The sequence below is a fragment of the Sycon ciliatum genome, chromosome 2 (genome assembly GCF_964019385.1).
Source record: "Sycon ciliatum chromosome 2, ocSycCili1.1, whole genome shotgun sequence".
NCBI lineage: Eukaryota > Metazoa > Porifera > Calcarea > Leucosolenida > Sycettidae > Sycon > Sycon ciliatum.
In genome coordinates, this window is record NC_088644.1 from 40,516,483 (window position 1) to 40,532,858 (window position 16,376).

Consider the following 16,376-nt stretch of genomic DNA (forward strand, 5'->3'; position numbering starts at 1 on the left):
TAGATCAGTCTACACGTGATGTGGATCGATCACATTTTCATATGCACAGAATCATTGCACAGTCAGTTTGATTTTATCACTTTCGGACGTTTTCTGTGGAGTAGCAGGCTTTCTCGATCCGGAGAAGGAGAGACTTTAGCCGAACAGAGTTTCATCTTGGTAACATTGCCTGTGACCTACAAGGAAGCAACTGTACTAGCCGGCCGAGAGACGAGGCAGCCCTGAAGTGAGTTGGCTTTGAAGATGTACGAAAGTAAAACAATAATGTTCGGTGTTCAATATTTCAATATTGCTAGTAAATTTTCAGCCGCTTTTAGTACCTTGTATCTCCTCCCCTGACCCAGTTCGGACGTATTCCTTGTTGAGTCTGGCATTGCCAATCCTCAGCTATCTAAGTTTGAATGGCTCTGAATGGGCGTGATTATTTTATTCGCGCCGCTGAATGTCCTACCATACACTTTTGTCATCGGCTTCGAATGAGACGTCCGGTGTTGCCGTTCACGTGTGTTACAGGTAGCCGTGACAGTTCCCTTTATGTTCGCTGCCAGGTTCCTGGCCGCAAGTGCGAAAAAGTCGCCCAGTATCAAGGTAGGTTGTCACAATTGTAAAATAATTGTTGTTGCTTGGCTTAGATCCTGCACAACTAGCCATGCTGTGATTCTTACACCGCGTTGAGATGTAGCGCGTGTAGCCTATTATAGGCCTAGTAGAATGAAAGTGAATAGACGATCTCGTCGCTCTCGTTTGCTATGTCGAAGTCGTTTGAGGAATATCTCTGGGATGGCGTCCGATGATGAGCGCTCTCCTCCACTTTCTCCTGCTGCAGACCGCATGAAGGATTCAGAATTAAAGCCAGGCGTACCTAAGCCGACACCTGGCGAAGACCCGGGGAAGCCTCCAGACATGGCTCCTAGTAACTCTTGGTTCGGTAAGTACACTGAGGGGGCGCAAAATATTATGTGTGTGCGTTTGAGTTATTGCGTGAACGCTTTGAGATCTTGTGCGAGAGCGAGATTTATTGTTGATCTGATGGGAAAAAATGTGTTTGAATTGTATTATATTCCTTGTGCTAGCGTCCAGTTTTGTGCGCTTCACTTGTAGCTATTGCCTCTACTCAAAACGATGCGGCCTAATTGATCAGTAATAATCATAGCAGAGCCAGGGCATCTTGACTCCAGTATTATCATTATGTATAGAGTACAGTATTTGTACCACTTCTAGTGATATATTGGCTATGGTGATAAAGCACTAAAATCAACAGCCCACGCCAGTGCAGACTGCTGTGAGCAAACATTCAGTTACCAGTACGCAAATACAATAGATTGGAGCAAATAGAGGTACTTTTCCCTTATTTACTGTTTGGAAAATGTGGAGCGTGGTGTTTTACACGTTGCTACATTGAGAAGAGCTCAAGTCCTGAGTGTTGTGGACACCATGGCGTTAGGCAGTGGTAGGTACAGACGTGTGGCTTTCAAAAACTGGACCATCTGCTGAATCTGTGTGAGCCAGTACTCATTGAAGCACTTCGTAACTTGTATGCTATCTGAGATGATCTCTTCAACCTAATTACTGGCTTAAGTGGTTCATTCCCAGTGACTGTGTTCGGAAGTTCCCATGTCACGCAGGCTGAGTAATTTTTCAAGGAACACGCCGTTAGTACACTACTGGGCAGCAGGTGCAGAGTGTTACCATGGTTACCAGCCGCCTGTACTTGTCTGTAAATTGTTTTTACAGAAGTATTATGTTTTATCCAGTTTTTCTACTCTTTGCCGCAAATAGCACCAGCGTTCAACCCGTGTACGTTTCTTCACCATTTCACCGCCAGCATGCTGTATAACTTGAGATTGTTTTGTCCAGAGTACGGGTTTTGTGTCAACTATTCCGGAGGATGGAAACTCACACTTGAGCATGGAGACTTTGAGGCGTTGCTTGTTGAATCATGTCCCACACACCGTAACCTGCAATACAGCCAGGTCTGTGTCATTGTTCGTCAAGGTAGATGGGAGCGAGGAGTATACGCTCCAGCGGATTGCAGTACGAGCAGAAATTTAAAAAAATTGCAGTAAGAGGAAGGGTTCATTTGACATTGAAATGCAGTCAAGCAGTGGCAGTTTGCTTGGACAGTTGGAAGGTAGTATAACTACCTCTAGCGGTAGGTGACCCACAGGCGCACACCTTAAGCTGTATGATGCTGTGTGGCTCGTTGGGCCTCCTGTCCTATGAATACTCAACATGGACTGGTAATGTGTTCAGACATGCAGGCGCATCCCCAGTCGGTCAGCTAAAATACTGCAAATCAATTTATTATTATATGTCGTAAGCGAGTAATATTCGTAAGCTGAGAAAAAGAACACTTCGCAGTCATCTAACTTCCGTGAATCCCATCGATCGGGGGCTGCTACAAGTACATGTATAGAGTGCTGTACAATGAGTGTGACAAATTTTAGTAAGCGTTTTAATTTCGTAAGTGGCGAGAGCCTTACGAAATTTACGAAATTAAAACGACTGCGAAATATAATTGACTTACAGTAACTGCTGCCTGTCGTCATGTGTTTGAGTTTTCGATTCCCTTTTCCCGATTCCCTTGTGAGTGTTTGCTTGCTGTGTGTCATATTGATGGCGTGACCTGGTGTGATGTGTGTGTGTGTTTCTGTTTGCTTTCAGCTGGCCTGGAGCTGAAGTACGTCAGCTTGATTATTCTCACCTTCCAGAATGCCATTCTGATTCTTTCTGTGCGCTACACGCGTACGCTAGAAGGGAAAATGTACATATCGACGACAGCCGTCGTATCTGCGGAAGTTATGAAGGTTGCGTTTTGCATTTGCGTTCTCATCTCGCAGCGCCGAGGTGTGTTTCGTTTCCTTGCACTACTCAACGAGCAGGTATTCCAGAACTGGCAGGACACACTCAAGCTGTCCATACCAGCCATCCTATACACACTGCAGAACAACCTACAGTATGTGGCCGTTTCCAATCTGAATGCAGCCACATTCCAGGTAGGTCTCCCTCTGTCTCTTTGTCTCCCTCTCTATGTATCTGTCTGTCCTTCTTTTTACTGTTGTAGCAAGTGAAATCCGACACTTGCCATAGGGGACAGCACCACAAATGGACACCAATGATGTAATGCACTGCACCTAATTTGTACAATAGAGCCGTATGTATCCCAAACAGGTCGAAAGGTCACAGCATAGATACACACAGTTCACAGACATGGTACACATGAGTCAGTATTGGTATCCAATCCTCATTCATTTTTAAATGTTGCCAGCACCTTTTGAACCTTGACTGTGAACCTTGACTGTGATGAGTACGAGTTTTGTCATCAGACAGATAAAAGTTGTATGTAACACATGTACTGTACGTATGCAGGGCTGCAACTGCATGGTGCAGTTCCTTATGCCAAGTGTCGGATTTCACTTGCCACACCTGTAGTTCACTTGGCATGCACTGACGAATGTACTACCACCAGAGCACCCTGCCTCGATCTACATGTACTGCCAGGGAAAGGAAAATCATTTCTCTGGAGCATTCAAACTGCAGGGAGGATGTGTGATTTATCAGAGCATTGTTCTCACGCGTGCGAACAAGCTATACCCATTAACGATCATGGAGACACCCGGCCGACCACTGTACTTCAAATACTTTTGCGAAGATTGGTTTGTGTATGTGTGTCTGTGATATGCTGTGTATTGTATGCAGGTGACGTATCAACTAAAAATCCTCACCACCGCCATCGTGTCGGTTATTTTGCTTGGGAAGGTACTCACAAGAATACAGTGGACATCTCTTGTCATTCTGTTTGTTGGAGTGTGCATGGTGCAAGTGCAGGTAAGTATGTTGGTTATTGATGATTGTCTGCCCAACGTCTCTCTCTCTCCCTCTCTCTGTCTTTCTCTCTCTCTCTCTCTATCTATCTCTCTCTCTATCTATCTCTCTCTCTCTATCTATCTATCTATCTCTATCTATCTATCTACTCAATTTCCGGACAGAACTGTTTCAAAGAGTTGGTGGACAGGCCGTTGATTATCCACTCTCATTGCAATATCAAAAAGTATTCCTTCTTGACCAAAGAGTGGTATATTTGATAAAAAATAATAAAGATAGAAATTTGAAACTCGGGTATTGAGCCAATAATAAAAGTAGAAAGGAAAAGGACATATGGAAACGAGTTAAGAGTAACTCTCCACCACCGTAACTAGATACTAAACACAGTCAGAAAGTGCAACAACTAGGCACTGTATATAGTATCTAGTTACGGTGGTGGAGAGTTACTCTTAACTCGTTTCCATATGTCCTTTTCCTTTCTACTTTTAAAGATAGAAATAGTTACGATACTTCTCTCTGGAGAAGTATCGTAACTATTTCTATCTTTGAAACTCGGATGTTGAGCCATAAATAAATGTGGAAGAGAAAAAGACATATGGATACGAGTTAAGAGTAACTCTCCATTACTGTAACATGATACTATATACAGTCAGAAAGTGCAATAACTAGGCACAAAACTGACAGAGTACTGAAACATTCGACGTCCTGACACCTAGCTTTAACACATCTCCGTAGCGCTAACCGACAGCCTTCCAACTTGGAAGGTTCAAGGTTATGGAAAAGACCAAAGAGGGGAAGGCAAGCGCAACGAAAACGAGCAAAAGCCACAGTCCCAACGGAACAAAGAATGTCTTTCTTTACTTATCTTTGATATTTATGACCCACCCAAGTTGGGTGGTGTGCTGCTTTGCTGCTTCGAATTGTAGTTAGACCGCTTTGTCAAATATCGTACTGGTCTCGTCATCGTCCAGTAACAATCGACATTCTTTGTTCCGTTGGGACTGTGGCTTTTGCTCGTTTTCGTTGCGCTTGCCTTCCCCTCTTTGGTCTTTTCCATAACCTTGAACCTTCCAAGTTGGAAGGCTGTCGGTTAGCGCTACGGAGATGTGTTAAAGCTAGGTGTCAGGACGTCGAATGTTTCAGTACTCTGTCAGTTTTGTGCCTAGTTATTGCACTTTCTGACTGTATATAGTATCATGTTACAGTGATGGAGAGTTACTCTTAACTCGTATCCATATGTCTTTTTCTCTTCCACATTTCTATCTTTATTAATTTTTATCAAATATACCACTCTTTGGTCTAGAAAGAATACTTTTTGATAGAACTGTTTCGTCCTTTGTCACCCCCAACATCTATCTATCTATCTCAGCCCCGGCGCAGGCAAAACATTGTTGGTTGGGTCGATCGGCTGGTTTTGAAAGGAAACTAAAACACCGCAAGTATGAATGCTCTGAATTACAGGCAACCCCTAGTTGCCGGCACTGCCCAGTCTCAACCTGCCAAGATTAGGCAAGTTTTAATGTACGTATACCTTCTCTGTTTTTTTCTCTCTTCCTGTGTGACTGATTCACTGCCTTTGACTGTGGTGTGTGCTGACCTGTATGCTGTGCTATGCAGCTTCAGAATACCAAGGAGCCTTCAGTTACTGTAGCGCCGACTCCTATGCAAGATCCATTGAGAGCAGCAACAGCTGGCAGCTCTGCACCGCCGTCCAAGCAAAATCCTATCCTGGGCCTGATAGCAGTCATCATCTCTGCTTTCTCATCCGCTTTCGCCGGCGTGTACTTTGAGAAGATTCTAAAGGGCTCCGCTCAAGTCTCTGTGTGGATGCGTAACATCCAGCTTGGAGTGTTTGGTACTGTCATCGGGCTTGTCGGCATGCTGATGAACGACGGCACTGCAGTTGCCAAGAATGGCTTCTTCTATGGCTACACTGGCTGGGTCTGGTTCGTCATCTTCATGCAGGCGTTTGGCGGTCTCCTTGTTGCTGTTGTTGTCAAGTATGCTGACAACATACTCAAGGGCTTTGCCACATCCTTGGCAATCATCCTATCGACGGTAGCGTCGCTGTATCTCTTCCCAGACTTCCGCGTCTCTTTCACTTTCTTAATAGGAACGTCTCTTGTCATCTCGGCTGTCTACCTATACGGGAAATTTGATGGCAAGCAGCCATCCAGTGTGCTCCCCGTGAGCAATCCCAATGCAAACCCGAAATAACATGTAACTTTACTCGTCATATGGTTGATCATCATTATGCAGGTAGTGGTAGTATGACTTATTTTCTTTCTGTTCTTACATCCTTCCATGTTTTGGTGAAAGTTCCCGTTCATGCGGGCATGATTTCACAGATGGTGATTACCGTAGGACAGGTACTTGCTTTGCATGGCCCATGTTTTAGCGATTGTGCCAAGTAAGTGCACGTGGCACAGCTTGCCATCCTTGAGAATAGTTACTTACTTTGGCCAACTTTCGACACTCCGTCTGCATGGACACATGACATCCCCGTGTCTTGTTTACGCATGTACGACTGGCACTATGGGTGCTTGTATTCTATTTATTAGCTTTAAAATCAAAGTGCTCTAGGATTATTTTTGCACTACCCCTACCCCTCCTCCTTGATGCGATATGGCTTTTGGTGGTAGTTCTCCGGGCGTATATACGTAGCTGTCCACAGAAATATTTGTCATCTCTTTGTGATCGCTTTTACAAGCCACCTGCCACTCTCTGCTGGCCAATAGTACTTTTACCTTCGTTCACCTTCCTCCTCTCCCTCCTTGCAGTGCGCTTGTCCAATTAGAACTTATTCAACATCGGGTTTTCACTACAGAATGCGTCACACAAACTCCTAATACTCACGTTAACAATTGATTTTATTATGTTCTCTTCCAACTCTTCTTGTTTTCTTTGAGAAGTAGTCGAAGCGATGCTGTCAGATTGAAGTCAATGTCAATTTCACGATTGGAGAAAGTACAAAAGAAGAAAAAACCTAAAAAAATAAAAATAGTGTGTAACCTAAAGTCTTGACTGTCCGGTGTGTATGCATGGCTGGGATCACCCTATTTCCGGAGCATACTTCTAGCTGTCCCAGCATAACTAAGTTTGCGGCTTGCGATTCACAAAAGGAATAATTTGCTCCGGGTGAACATTAATCTGCGAGTCGTTCCCAGGAAGGCAGCTCAGCTCCCAACTACTTTAGAACCGCACTGGAAAGAGCCAAGACGACTAGACTGCAGAAACAAACCCTGGAGAGAGCCAGGCGTTTGGTTTAAAAAAAATGTTACTATCAATTGTGCGCCCGCACACAAGCATAGAGAAAGCAATTCGGACACAGGCTAAACAAGTGAGCTCCGAGACATGCACGTGATCATGCATGGGAACCTTGGAGGGGAAGGTCTGTCCACAATCATCCACGAATAATAATAGAATACTTTGAAACGTTGGTTACCGACAAAGACAACAAAGAATGGTTTAGGTATCAACTGGTCAGTTGGCAAGACACCCTGGCGAAGACGAGACAGAACGCTAGGTAGACCTGCACCACAAACGCACAGCACCTCACATAGATCACAAGTTGGTACCGATACTTGGGCTAAACCAGCCGCACACCGGGCCGCTCATTTCTTCTGCTGTGCTTTGGTATGGAGGATGAGTGGCTGAAGGCTGGAGAGAGGTGCTGCTCGCTTCAAGAACGGATGCTGCACAATAGGCAGATAGAGGGAAAAAAAATGACAACAGCTTCTGATCAGCCTGCAGGAAGGTATGCCTTATATCAGTTATCCCATGACGGCTTGTGCACGGTGTGTATACGGTGCATGATATCAGGGACAGCATGCATACATGTACATGTACCTGTTACTGTAGTTCTGCCATGACGTGTACATGTAGAGTAACGCTAGCTGCACATGACTGTGCAGGACGGTCAAAGCGAGTCGTGGCAGCTATTGAGAGAGTGAGGGTGCGTGCACGCATGTGTGTGTGTGTGGGGGGGGGGGGGAGTGAGAGAGAGAGAGAGAGAGAGAGAGAGAGAGAGAGAGAGAGAGAGAGAGAGAGAGAGAGAGAGAGAGAGAGAGAGTGAGTGAGAGCTCGAAGCACCTAAATACAGAACCATATTATAGAGGTACAGTAACAGAAAAGGGAGCTACAGTATAAGAGTGCACACACCACCAACCCTCACTTCACACACATGTCCTGCACACACCACCAACCCTCACTTCACACACATGTCCTGCACACACCACCAACCCTCACTTCACACACATGTCCTGCACACACCACCAACCCTCACTTCACACACATGTCCTGCACACACCACCAACCCTCACTTCACACACATGTCCTGCACACACCACCAACCCGTGAGCAACCCCACACAATCCCTCACCTGAAGAAGCTCCTCAGCGCTGCCGCGGTTGTCGACCTCAATCTCTAAGCTGCGCTGCAAGAACTCCTTGAAGGAGCCGGAAAGGCGCTCAGGGTGCTGAAGCTGTGGCGTGCCATTGGTTGCGATCAAATACAGTGCCTGCGTGCAGCAAGAAAAAGCACCCATACATACAGACAGTCATGCTGCGTAGCTACTGTGATAACAATCACCATGGATACGGACAGCACGCTTCCTAGCTACTTTGAAATATTGTACTATAACAGTTAAGTACACACACAGACCACTTGTAGAAATCCGTTTCAGTCATATATTGCCGGGAGGACATAGAGAAACATACGCATGCTCCCTGCCTCCTTCGGACCTGGCATTACCGACACAGTGGTAACAACTCCGTGCCCCAACTCTTTCAATTCTGCAGACATCACATACTTACACGTAGTGGGTTTTCATTGAGGTACGGAGGTTCTCCTTCAATCATTTCAATTGCCATGATGCCTAAACTCCAGACATCCACCTACAGCAGCAGCAGCAGCAGAAGCAGCACAGGCAATCATAGTTACACCCAGCCAGAGTACGTATCACCGATGGCCTTCGGAATGCAGTGCAGTGCGAACACAGAGCAGACAAACACATTGTCTGGCCTTAGAGACATTAGTAACCTAGAGCCCCGACCCGTCTCTTTTAGACCTTACTTCGCCAACAACCATGCTCCACGGACGGCTAATAAACGCTTTCGGCCAGTGAGGCCTCATTAGCGCACCCCGGGGAAGGTGGTCACTACACACAGACATATTAAAAATAATCTCTGAAGGTTGCTGGTACAAGATGCACTAAAAGCCAACAAATTTCCAAAATTTGAGGCTACAGTCTGTCGGGCGCCAAAGCACTGGGGGTCAGGGGTCTAGCCTAGCCCGTTCTTATTTTTAGTGAACACAGCAGTTTCATTCTTATTCAATGGTTATTCTTACATGCACATTTATGCAGAGTTATGCGTCTGAGCGTACATTATAGTGTACATTACGGTTTCCGTTCTTATCTGCCAAAAAATCAGCCTAGACTGTTCTTAAAAATTGGTGAAATTCTAGCCTGGCCGTTCTTCGGCGCCTGACAGTACTGTAGGCACCCTTTTCCTGTGCTCCTCTAATTTATCAATAGTATGCCTGTCAGCCAGCACACAGCACACATGCCCGGGACTGCATCAAGTACACACAAGCGTGTACTGGTGGAATCCTGATAATTCGAATATGGCTTAATTCGAACATACCGCTTTTAATAAGAAGTTTTTCCAGGACCGATTTCTGTCAATACGATTCCCACATAAATTGTTCTGATAATTCGAACCTCGAACCGGATATGTCCGATTAATTCGAAGTTCCACGGATTCCGCTTACATAGAAAATGTGTGGGATTTGTGCTGATAATTCGAAGTTAGCAAAGTGTAATTCGAAGTTCACTGTACACTGTACTGGTCAGTTCAGTTTGCATGAGCAGGCTGTGCTGGTCAGTTCAGTATCCGTGAAATCTGTGTCTAAGGTCCATAGCGCAACTCTGCGTGACCATGAGAGCATTTTGACATACATATTGTGTTGTGGGTTCATGTTTGGATAATTAGAATGTTCGGATAATTAGAAGTTTTTTCCTGGCATTTTGAGGTTCGAATTATCAGGATTCCACCTGTATAATGTACACTGGGTGGCAGCGGCTATGACCAGGCTCTCAAGACCAGGGCCCAACTGACAGCTGCAAGAGTGGACAGCAGGGAGCATTGTCGGCAGCGGAAGCTGTGGCGTACCTTAGGGCCATACTGCTTCCTTGTAACCACTTCAGGCGCCATCCAGTAGGGCGTGCCCACCATCGTCGTCCGCTTGCTTTGCTCAGGAGTGATTTGAGCACAGAAACCGAAATCAGCTGCACACAAGATAGCGAATACCGGCGACAAATAAGTGCATTGCAATGGGAGAAAGTTTAAACAATAACCTACACACCATCTACAGTAAAACCTGTAACTAAAGACCACCGTGACTAGCAACCACCCTGGTACTACAGACCACCGTGACTAGCAACCACCCTGGTACTACAGACCACCGTGACTAGCAACCACCCTGGTACTACAGACCACCGTGACTAGCAACCACCCTGGTACTACAGACCACCGTGACTAGCAACCACCCTGGTACTACAGACCACCGTGACTAGCGACCACCCTGGTACTACAGACCACCGTGACTAGCGACCACCCTGGTACTACAGACCACCGTGACTAGCGACCACCCTGGTACTACAGACCACCGTGACTAGCTACCACCCTGGTACTACAGACCACCGTGACTAGCGACCACCCTGGTACTACAGACCACCGTGACTAGCGACCAGCCTGGTACTACAGACCACCGTGACTAGCGACCACCTTGCTACTACAGACCACCGTGACTAGCGACCACCCTGCTACTACAGACCACTTCGCCAGGCACGGACGGTCTCACATTCATGTATGGTTGTGCGGTGCAAACCTCTAACTAAGGACCACCTGCCACTAAAGAAGGCTTTCTCTGGCCCCAAGGGGTGGTTGTTAGTCACAAGTTTTACTGTAAATCATCCTACCAACTCTACCAGGACCAAACAACCGGCCCAGAGGACACCCTCGCTTGCACAAAGAAAACAACAAGCAAGAAGAGAATACATCTGCCGTTATCATTTTACAGATATTTTACAGATCAATTATAATTGATAGGTAGAGTACTGCGGTGTTGCGTGTCGCTGCAAATTCCGTTGAGAAACCCTGGCTTGCAAATAGACAAGATGGCATGCATGGGGAGGACTATGACGCTTCTCTATTTCTTTCCTTGGCACTGGTAGGTGGAATTCTCTGCCTGTCTCGTGTCGTCAAGTTGACCATCTATCCGCTTTCGTTTCGCTCTGTGAAGAGCACTTAGGGTTTCCAGTAACAAGACGGCAACGTCTGTAGGGCCTTCCCTATCAAAATATACAATTATACTACTACTATTCTACGCAGATAGCAACAGGAAAGGTGGCCAGTGCATAAAAATGCGGGACATCTTATCCGAACAAATAAACTTAAGCGACTTGCTGCATTATCCGCTGTCAGGATGGCCGAGCGGTCTAAGGCGCCAGACTCAAGGTCTTATGCACCTTCTGCAGTCAACGCAGATTGGAGCCTTCTGGTCCACGTATGTGGGCGTGGGTTCGAATCCCACTTCTGACAGATTCTTTTTTTTGTCTTCAGCCATACCACGTTGAAAATACCGGTCCTCGTCCGATCACCAAAGCAACGTTGTATTATTATCTTTCCGTGTCTAGATAGCACTGCTGTCCATACCAGCCCTGTACAAACCCAACCAGCAAATGCAGTGCCTATATATTTTGTAGCAGTGGGAGCACATCTGAATGCACATTCCCACAAAGTGAAGTCTGATCGGGTGTTCCAGTGTACTGTATGGGGCCGTAGAGCGGCACGATGTCCACACACTACGGTCAACCAGGCCAGTTCTCGGCGTTGAACCATGTAACCATGGTAACACTTACTGAGCTTGACACTGCCATCCATGCCGAGGAGAATGTTATCGCTCTTGATGTCGCGGTGGATCACGGAGTTCTTGTGCAAGAATGCAAGAGCTTGCAAGCACTGCAGCATACACCAACAAACCAACACGCACACAGACACACACACATTTTGTGTAGGTCATAAACTACATGTTCGAACAGTGCCCGTCCATAGATAGAGTTCGATATTTTTTTCTCAAAGACGAGACGAACACAAAGGCGGAACAGGATATGGTATGTTTTTTACTTTGTATTAATCTACCGTATCTCCATTACACGAAGCTGTGTATCAATAATAAATAATAATAAAGACGAGACGAACAGGGCCCAAACCACCTCCCCCCCCCCCCCCCCAACGAACGAATATCTTCTCTAAAAAAATATAGATATTTGTGGACGACCCCTTACACGCTCCAAAAAAAAAAGGTTTTAGTTGACAAAGACAGGGATGGGGGAGTGGATACATCAATAGGGACCTTTCGCACCACGCGTACGGATACGAAACGAATGCTGATTCGTCACCTGGGTTCGAGGATTCGTCAGAGTCCCTGCGGAGAGCTCGTTTTCACGAATGGAAGCCTCTTCATTCGTGACGCGCTCCGAATCCGTCAGGTACACCTTTATTCGGCCACCTACATATGTTTCGCCAGGTACACATTTTTTCCCTTGATTCCATGATCCATGCACGTGTGCGTGTAAACACCCGTACGCCAAGCTACTGGCCGTATTCATAGTTGCCATGCACATTTGCACGACGACTTGCGAAAACTGAATCTGATTTCAACGAAACAATTACGAACCGAATCAAACTTTCGTTTCGCATTCGATTCGTAGCAAATGCGAAAGGTCCCTATTATAGGTAACACGCAACGGCTTTGGCTAGAGGCATGTCCAGCATAGCTGCAGTAACAGCACATCATGGCATGGTAGCTAACTGCAGCAAGCGGGCACACTGTCTTTGGTGTACAGCCTAGATATGTTGAGTGATTCCTGACGTCACAAAGACCGAAACGTTGACATACATGTAACTACTGGGTTTAGTGTGAAAATGCAATGTTCATTAATTTTAAGCGTAGGCGAGTTGCACGCAAACAATTTAGATAATTATGTTGAGCTTTTGAGTAAAAACAGCTTTTCTTTTAAATTTACACGATACAGGTTCTCTATATTTACTGGTAAGAGCTAGCACAAGAAGCAACATACCTCTCTGCACACAGCGGCAATCTGTCCCTCATCCATGACTGTCTCTGTGACCACATCTGTCAAAGAGCCACCGGCCAGGTACTCCATCACAACCTTGCAACCAACACAACCACGAATTACAAGAGAAGGAGTTCAGTTGCGTAAGGTACAAGCCCCAATGAGACACACTCCAAGAGTTTGGTAAAAGAGAATCCACGGCGAACTAGGGTCTCGGCATGGGGAATTGAACGGCAAGAATAAAATACACATCTGGAACTAACGTCTGTGTGTCACGGTTTTTGACTGGGCCAGAGAAACGCAGCACTGGAACCAGCACAGCATTACACTGGAAATATAGCAGCACAGGCACATGCTGATTGTGCTGTTGCAGCAGCAGCAACAGCAGCACAACATGCGGCAGCAATCTGACTTACCCACAGTTCCTGGTTGCTGTTATCTCCTAGGACAAGATAGCTGTCTAGGTAATTGACAATGTTAGCATTTTTGTTTTCCCTCATCACTAAGATCTCATTGATGATAAGCTCCTGCGCGTGTCAACAATCAAAGACAACAACAGCAAAGCAATATCAGAGCTGAGATAGTTTAACACTTGCTAGCTGTGCCCTTGTACTCCAAATTATCAGTAGCACTCGTACAAGCTAGCCGGCTGACGTGATGACAAAGTGCAAACATCCCTTACTTCTGTTAGGTACCTCCTCCCGTACAATCTTACCTACAACCTTTCCTAAGCTGGCCGGCCTGCATGCACCCGTACTACGTCATACTCACCTTTCGTTCCGTTGGCCTGGGTAGCTACTTGCGGACCATCATTACTACTGGGGTCTGGCAACACTGGCACATACACGCCAGGAGAGTTAATCTAGTCTAGATCTCACCTTCTTAGGCTGCTGGTGTAGTATCATCTGCTTGATGGCAACCTGAGCAACCCATACAAACAATATACTACTTTCATCAGTTTCATCACAGTGACTAAGAGCACAGTGACCAAGAGCCGTAAACCGTGAAACCTTCGCGACCTGGGACCAATCTCAATTTTGAAATCGAAAAAAGTTAGCCAGCGCGAATTGACTCCAATCGCAAACACCCCCCCCCCCCCCACACACACACACACACCAATTCAACACACTAGATGACTGGGTTTGCTCCATCATAACTGTAGCCACAGTTACAATCAGCGTCTATTTGAGGGCCCTGGGCAGCTGTGCCTCGTATCAATATTGAAAAAGAGAGCACATCAACTACCAGAAACATTCCTTCAAAATCAAAAACCTCATTCAATAGATTGTATTGAAGAGTAGTCGCAAGAAAATCCTACCCTTTTAACACATACATAAATAAGAAGAGACGACCAAAGGTTTTTTTAAATCATTGCGCGAAATCGCGCATCTATGAGCGACATCCACATAAACTGCTGGGACCATGGTTGTGTACTCGAATCTCATTCTGAGCGCCCTTTTTCTTCCTTTTTTCAGCCGTTTTTTTGCAAAAAGTCCTTGAGCTCGATTTTTTTTGATCGATCGTTCTTCAAGGAAAGACGAGTGGACAATCGATCAACAGGGCCGAGGACGAATGCGTCTGGTTGGAGTTCTTGCGTGGCACAGGATGATCAGACACACATATAGATACAATTGTGATGATCTAATCTCCACAGTGTTTCCTAATACTGCACGCACGACGGTAAGTACAATTCATGTGATTTCAAATTGTTTGTGATCTACGTCGCGAGCAGGACGGAAATACAGCAACAGCACGGCAACCGTTATACCAGGCAGTAACCAACAGTCACCTCCATCACATTCTGCAGATCAGAAGGCAAGTGAGGCAGTGAACATGAAGAAATAAAGTATGAAAGAATGAAAAGTGAATAATTCAAAAATCTCAGAAACGTTGAACGTAAAAAAAACACTGAGAACAAGGAAAGTGACTTGCTTCGATGGCAAAAGACAAAGCGAATGTTCCTCGTATGGACCTGGCTCTTGCGGAGTCAACCACACTGTGAAACCATGTGTTTGATTCTACAAGGGATGGCTACCTGCTCCTCACCAACCAGCCTCCACGACGGTGGTAAAGTCGCCAAAAATACGAAAGTTGAACATTTTCTGCATGCATGCAATAGAAAAATTGTGCTGAGTATGTCGAGTGGCCATTCGAACAGGACAAAGCCGTTGCGCAAGCTGTGACCCTGAAATTTCGTACATTGGTAGCGAGGGTAACCCTGAGCTGGAAAGTGTAAGGGATGGCATGCTACACTCCCCCGCATACGCTTGACAGCACGATTTGAGGCGTGGAGTAGTAATATACCAGTATCTTACTACCCCCTGATACCTGATGCATGGACGTCGTCATCTTCATCCCGCAGATCGAAAATGTGCAGGTGTCGCGTGATTTCGCGCAATGAATAATCCCTGATTCTCCATCCGAGTTTACCACAGCAAGTAATTAGTTTCATTGATACACGATAACAACCACTCTTCCTTATGCTGTACATGTACATGCACTTTAGATTACCTCGTGCCCAGTTGATACTTCCACAGCTGTGTAGACTGTGCCGGATGCTCTGCACGCACGCACATGCACGTAAGCACACATACACACACACACACACACACACACACACACACACACACACACACACACACACACACACACACACACACACACACACACACACACACACGCATGCACGCACGCACGCACGCACACACACACACACACACGCACACAAGTCATGTGAACACAATCCGCAAGAAAAGTTAATTTAAAACGTCGGTATTACACTGGGTTTCTTTTGCTGGAGTAGTCAAAATGTAACAATCTGCAGGGAAGCTATAATGGAATAGCCTATTCCATGTTTGCCAACACTTGTGATCATGCAAACATGGTGCTTGCACACGCCACTCTCTGCCCTGACGGTTGTGCTCAATATCAAGCACACACGCACACACGCACACAAGCATACATACATTCATACATACATACATACATACATACATACATACATACATACATACATACATACATACATACATACATATAGCGGAGTCCTCCGGATCGATAGAGTGCTCAATGCGGAAGCAGAGCAGTAACACACGAGTCACAGAAAAACCACGCGTCTTGATTGTCGTAATTTAAAGTTTCATGCCATATAGCAATCTTCAGACAACTGATTACAGTGATGCACAGCTAGTGTGGTATTTATACAGCAGCATTCTCACTCACGGACCATGTGAGTTTGGCACATTTTCCATCCAGGACTTTTGCACCCACCAGACCTCAAACCTTCACACATTCCTTCCTATGCTGCTGTATAAATACCACACTAGCTGTGCATCACTGTAATCAGTTGTCTGAAGATTGCTATATGGCATGAAACTTTAAATTACGACAATCAAGACGCGTGGTTTTT

General features: G+C 45.8%; 2 protein-coding genes and 1 non-coding gene across 5 annotated transcripts in view; 2 read left to right on the forward strand and 1 right to left on the reverse strand.

Moving 5' to 3' along the window:
* The first annotated feature begins 54 nt into the window (after positions 1–54).
* On the forward strand, positions 55–6,764 carry LOC135810093 (UDP-galactose translocator-like). Of its 3 annotated transcripts, XM_065323560.1 has the most exons (6): positions 55–226; positions 514–588; positions 827–928; positions 2,665–2,996; positions 3,700–3,828; positions 5,443–6,764. In XM_065323560.1, the coding sequence occupies exons 3-6, from the start codon at positions 832–834 to the stop codon at positions 6,040–6,042; spliced, it is 1,158 nt and encodes a 385-aa protein (XP_065179632.1). In that variant the 5' UTR covers positions 55–226; positions 514–588; positions 827–831; the 3' UTR covers positions 6,043–6,764. The 3 variants fall into 3 exon arrangements, with proteins under 3 accessions (XP_065179632.1, XP_065179633.1, XP_065179631.1); XM_065323561.1 differs by lacking the exon at positions 514–588; XM_065323559.1 differs by lacking the exons at positions 55–226; positions 514–588 and having other exon boundaries at positions 645–928.
* Positions 6,678–16,376, reverse strand: part of LOC135810092 (serine/threonine-protein kinase PAK 1-like) — a 15,326-nt gene continuing 5,627 nt past the window's right edge. Inside the window, exons 11-19 of the mRNA XM_065323558.1 lie at positions 15,479–15,527; positions 13,846–13,887; positions 13,384–13,494; positions 12,971–13,063; positions 11,750–11,849; positions 9,999–10,114; positions 8,640–8,720; positions 8,207–8,344; positions 6,678–7,520 (exon numbers count right to left, since the gene is read on the reverse strand). Coding sequence (XP_065179630.1) covers positions 7,440–7,520; positions 8,207–8,344; positions 8,640–8,720; positions 9,999–10,114; positions 11,750–11,849; positions 12,971–13,063; positions 13,384–13,494; positions 13,846–13,887; positions 15,479–15,527 — 811 coding nt within the window. The 3' untranslated portion in view covers positions 6,678–7,439. The remainder of the gene's footprint in view (positions 7,521–8,206; positions 8,345–8,639; positions 8,721–9,998; positions 10,115–11,749; positions 11,850–12,970; positions 13,064–13,383; positions 13,495–13,845; positions 13,888–15,478; positions 15,528–16,376) is intronic.
* On the forward strand, positions 11,308–11,429 carry Trnal-caa (transfer RNA leucine (anticodon CAA)). Its single transcript has 2 exons — positions 11,308–11,345; positions 11,384–11,429. It is a non-coding gene; the product is annotated as a tRNA-Leu (tRNA).

Coding starts and splice junctions, on each gene's coding strand:
- LOC135810093 (XM_065323559.1), top strand. CDS start 712: ATGAAAGTGAATAGACGATCTCGTCGCTCTCGTTTGCTATGTCGAAGT. Junction 2,997..3,699: donor TGAATGCAGCCACATTCCAG/GTAGGTCTCCCT, acceptor TATTGTATGCAG/GTGACGTATCAACTAAAAAT. Junction 3,829..5,442: donor TGTGCATGGTGCAAGTGCAG/GTAAGTATGTTG, acceptor TGTGCTATGCAG/CTTCAGAATACCAAGGAGCC.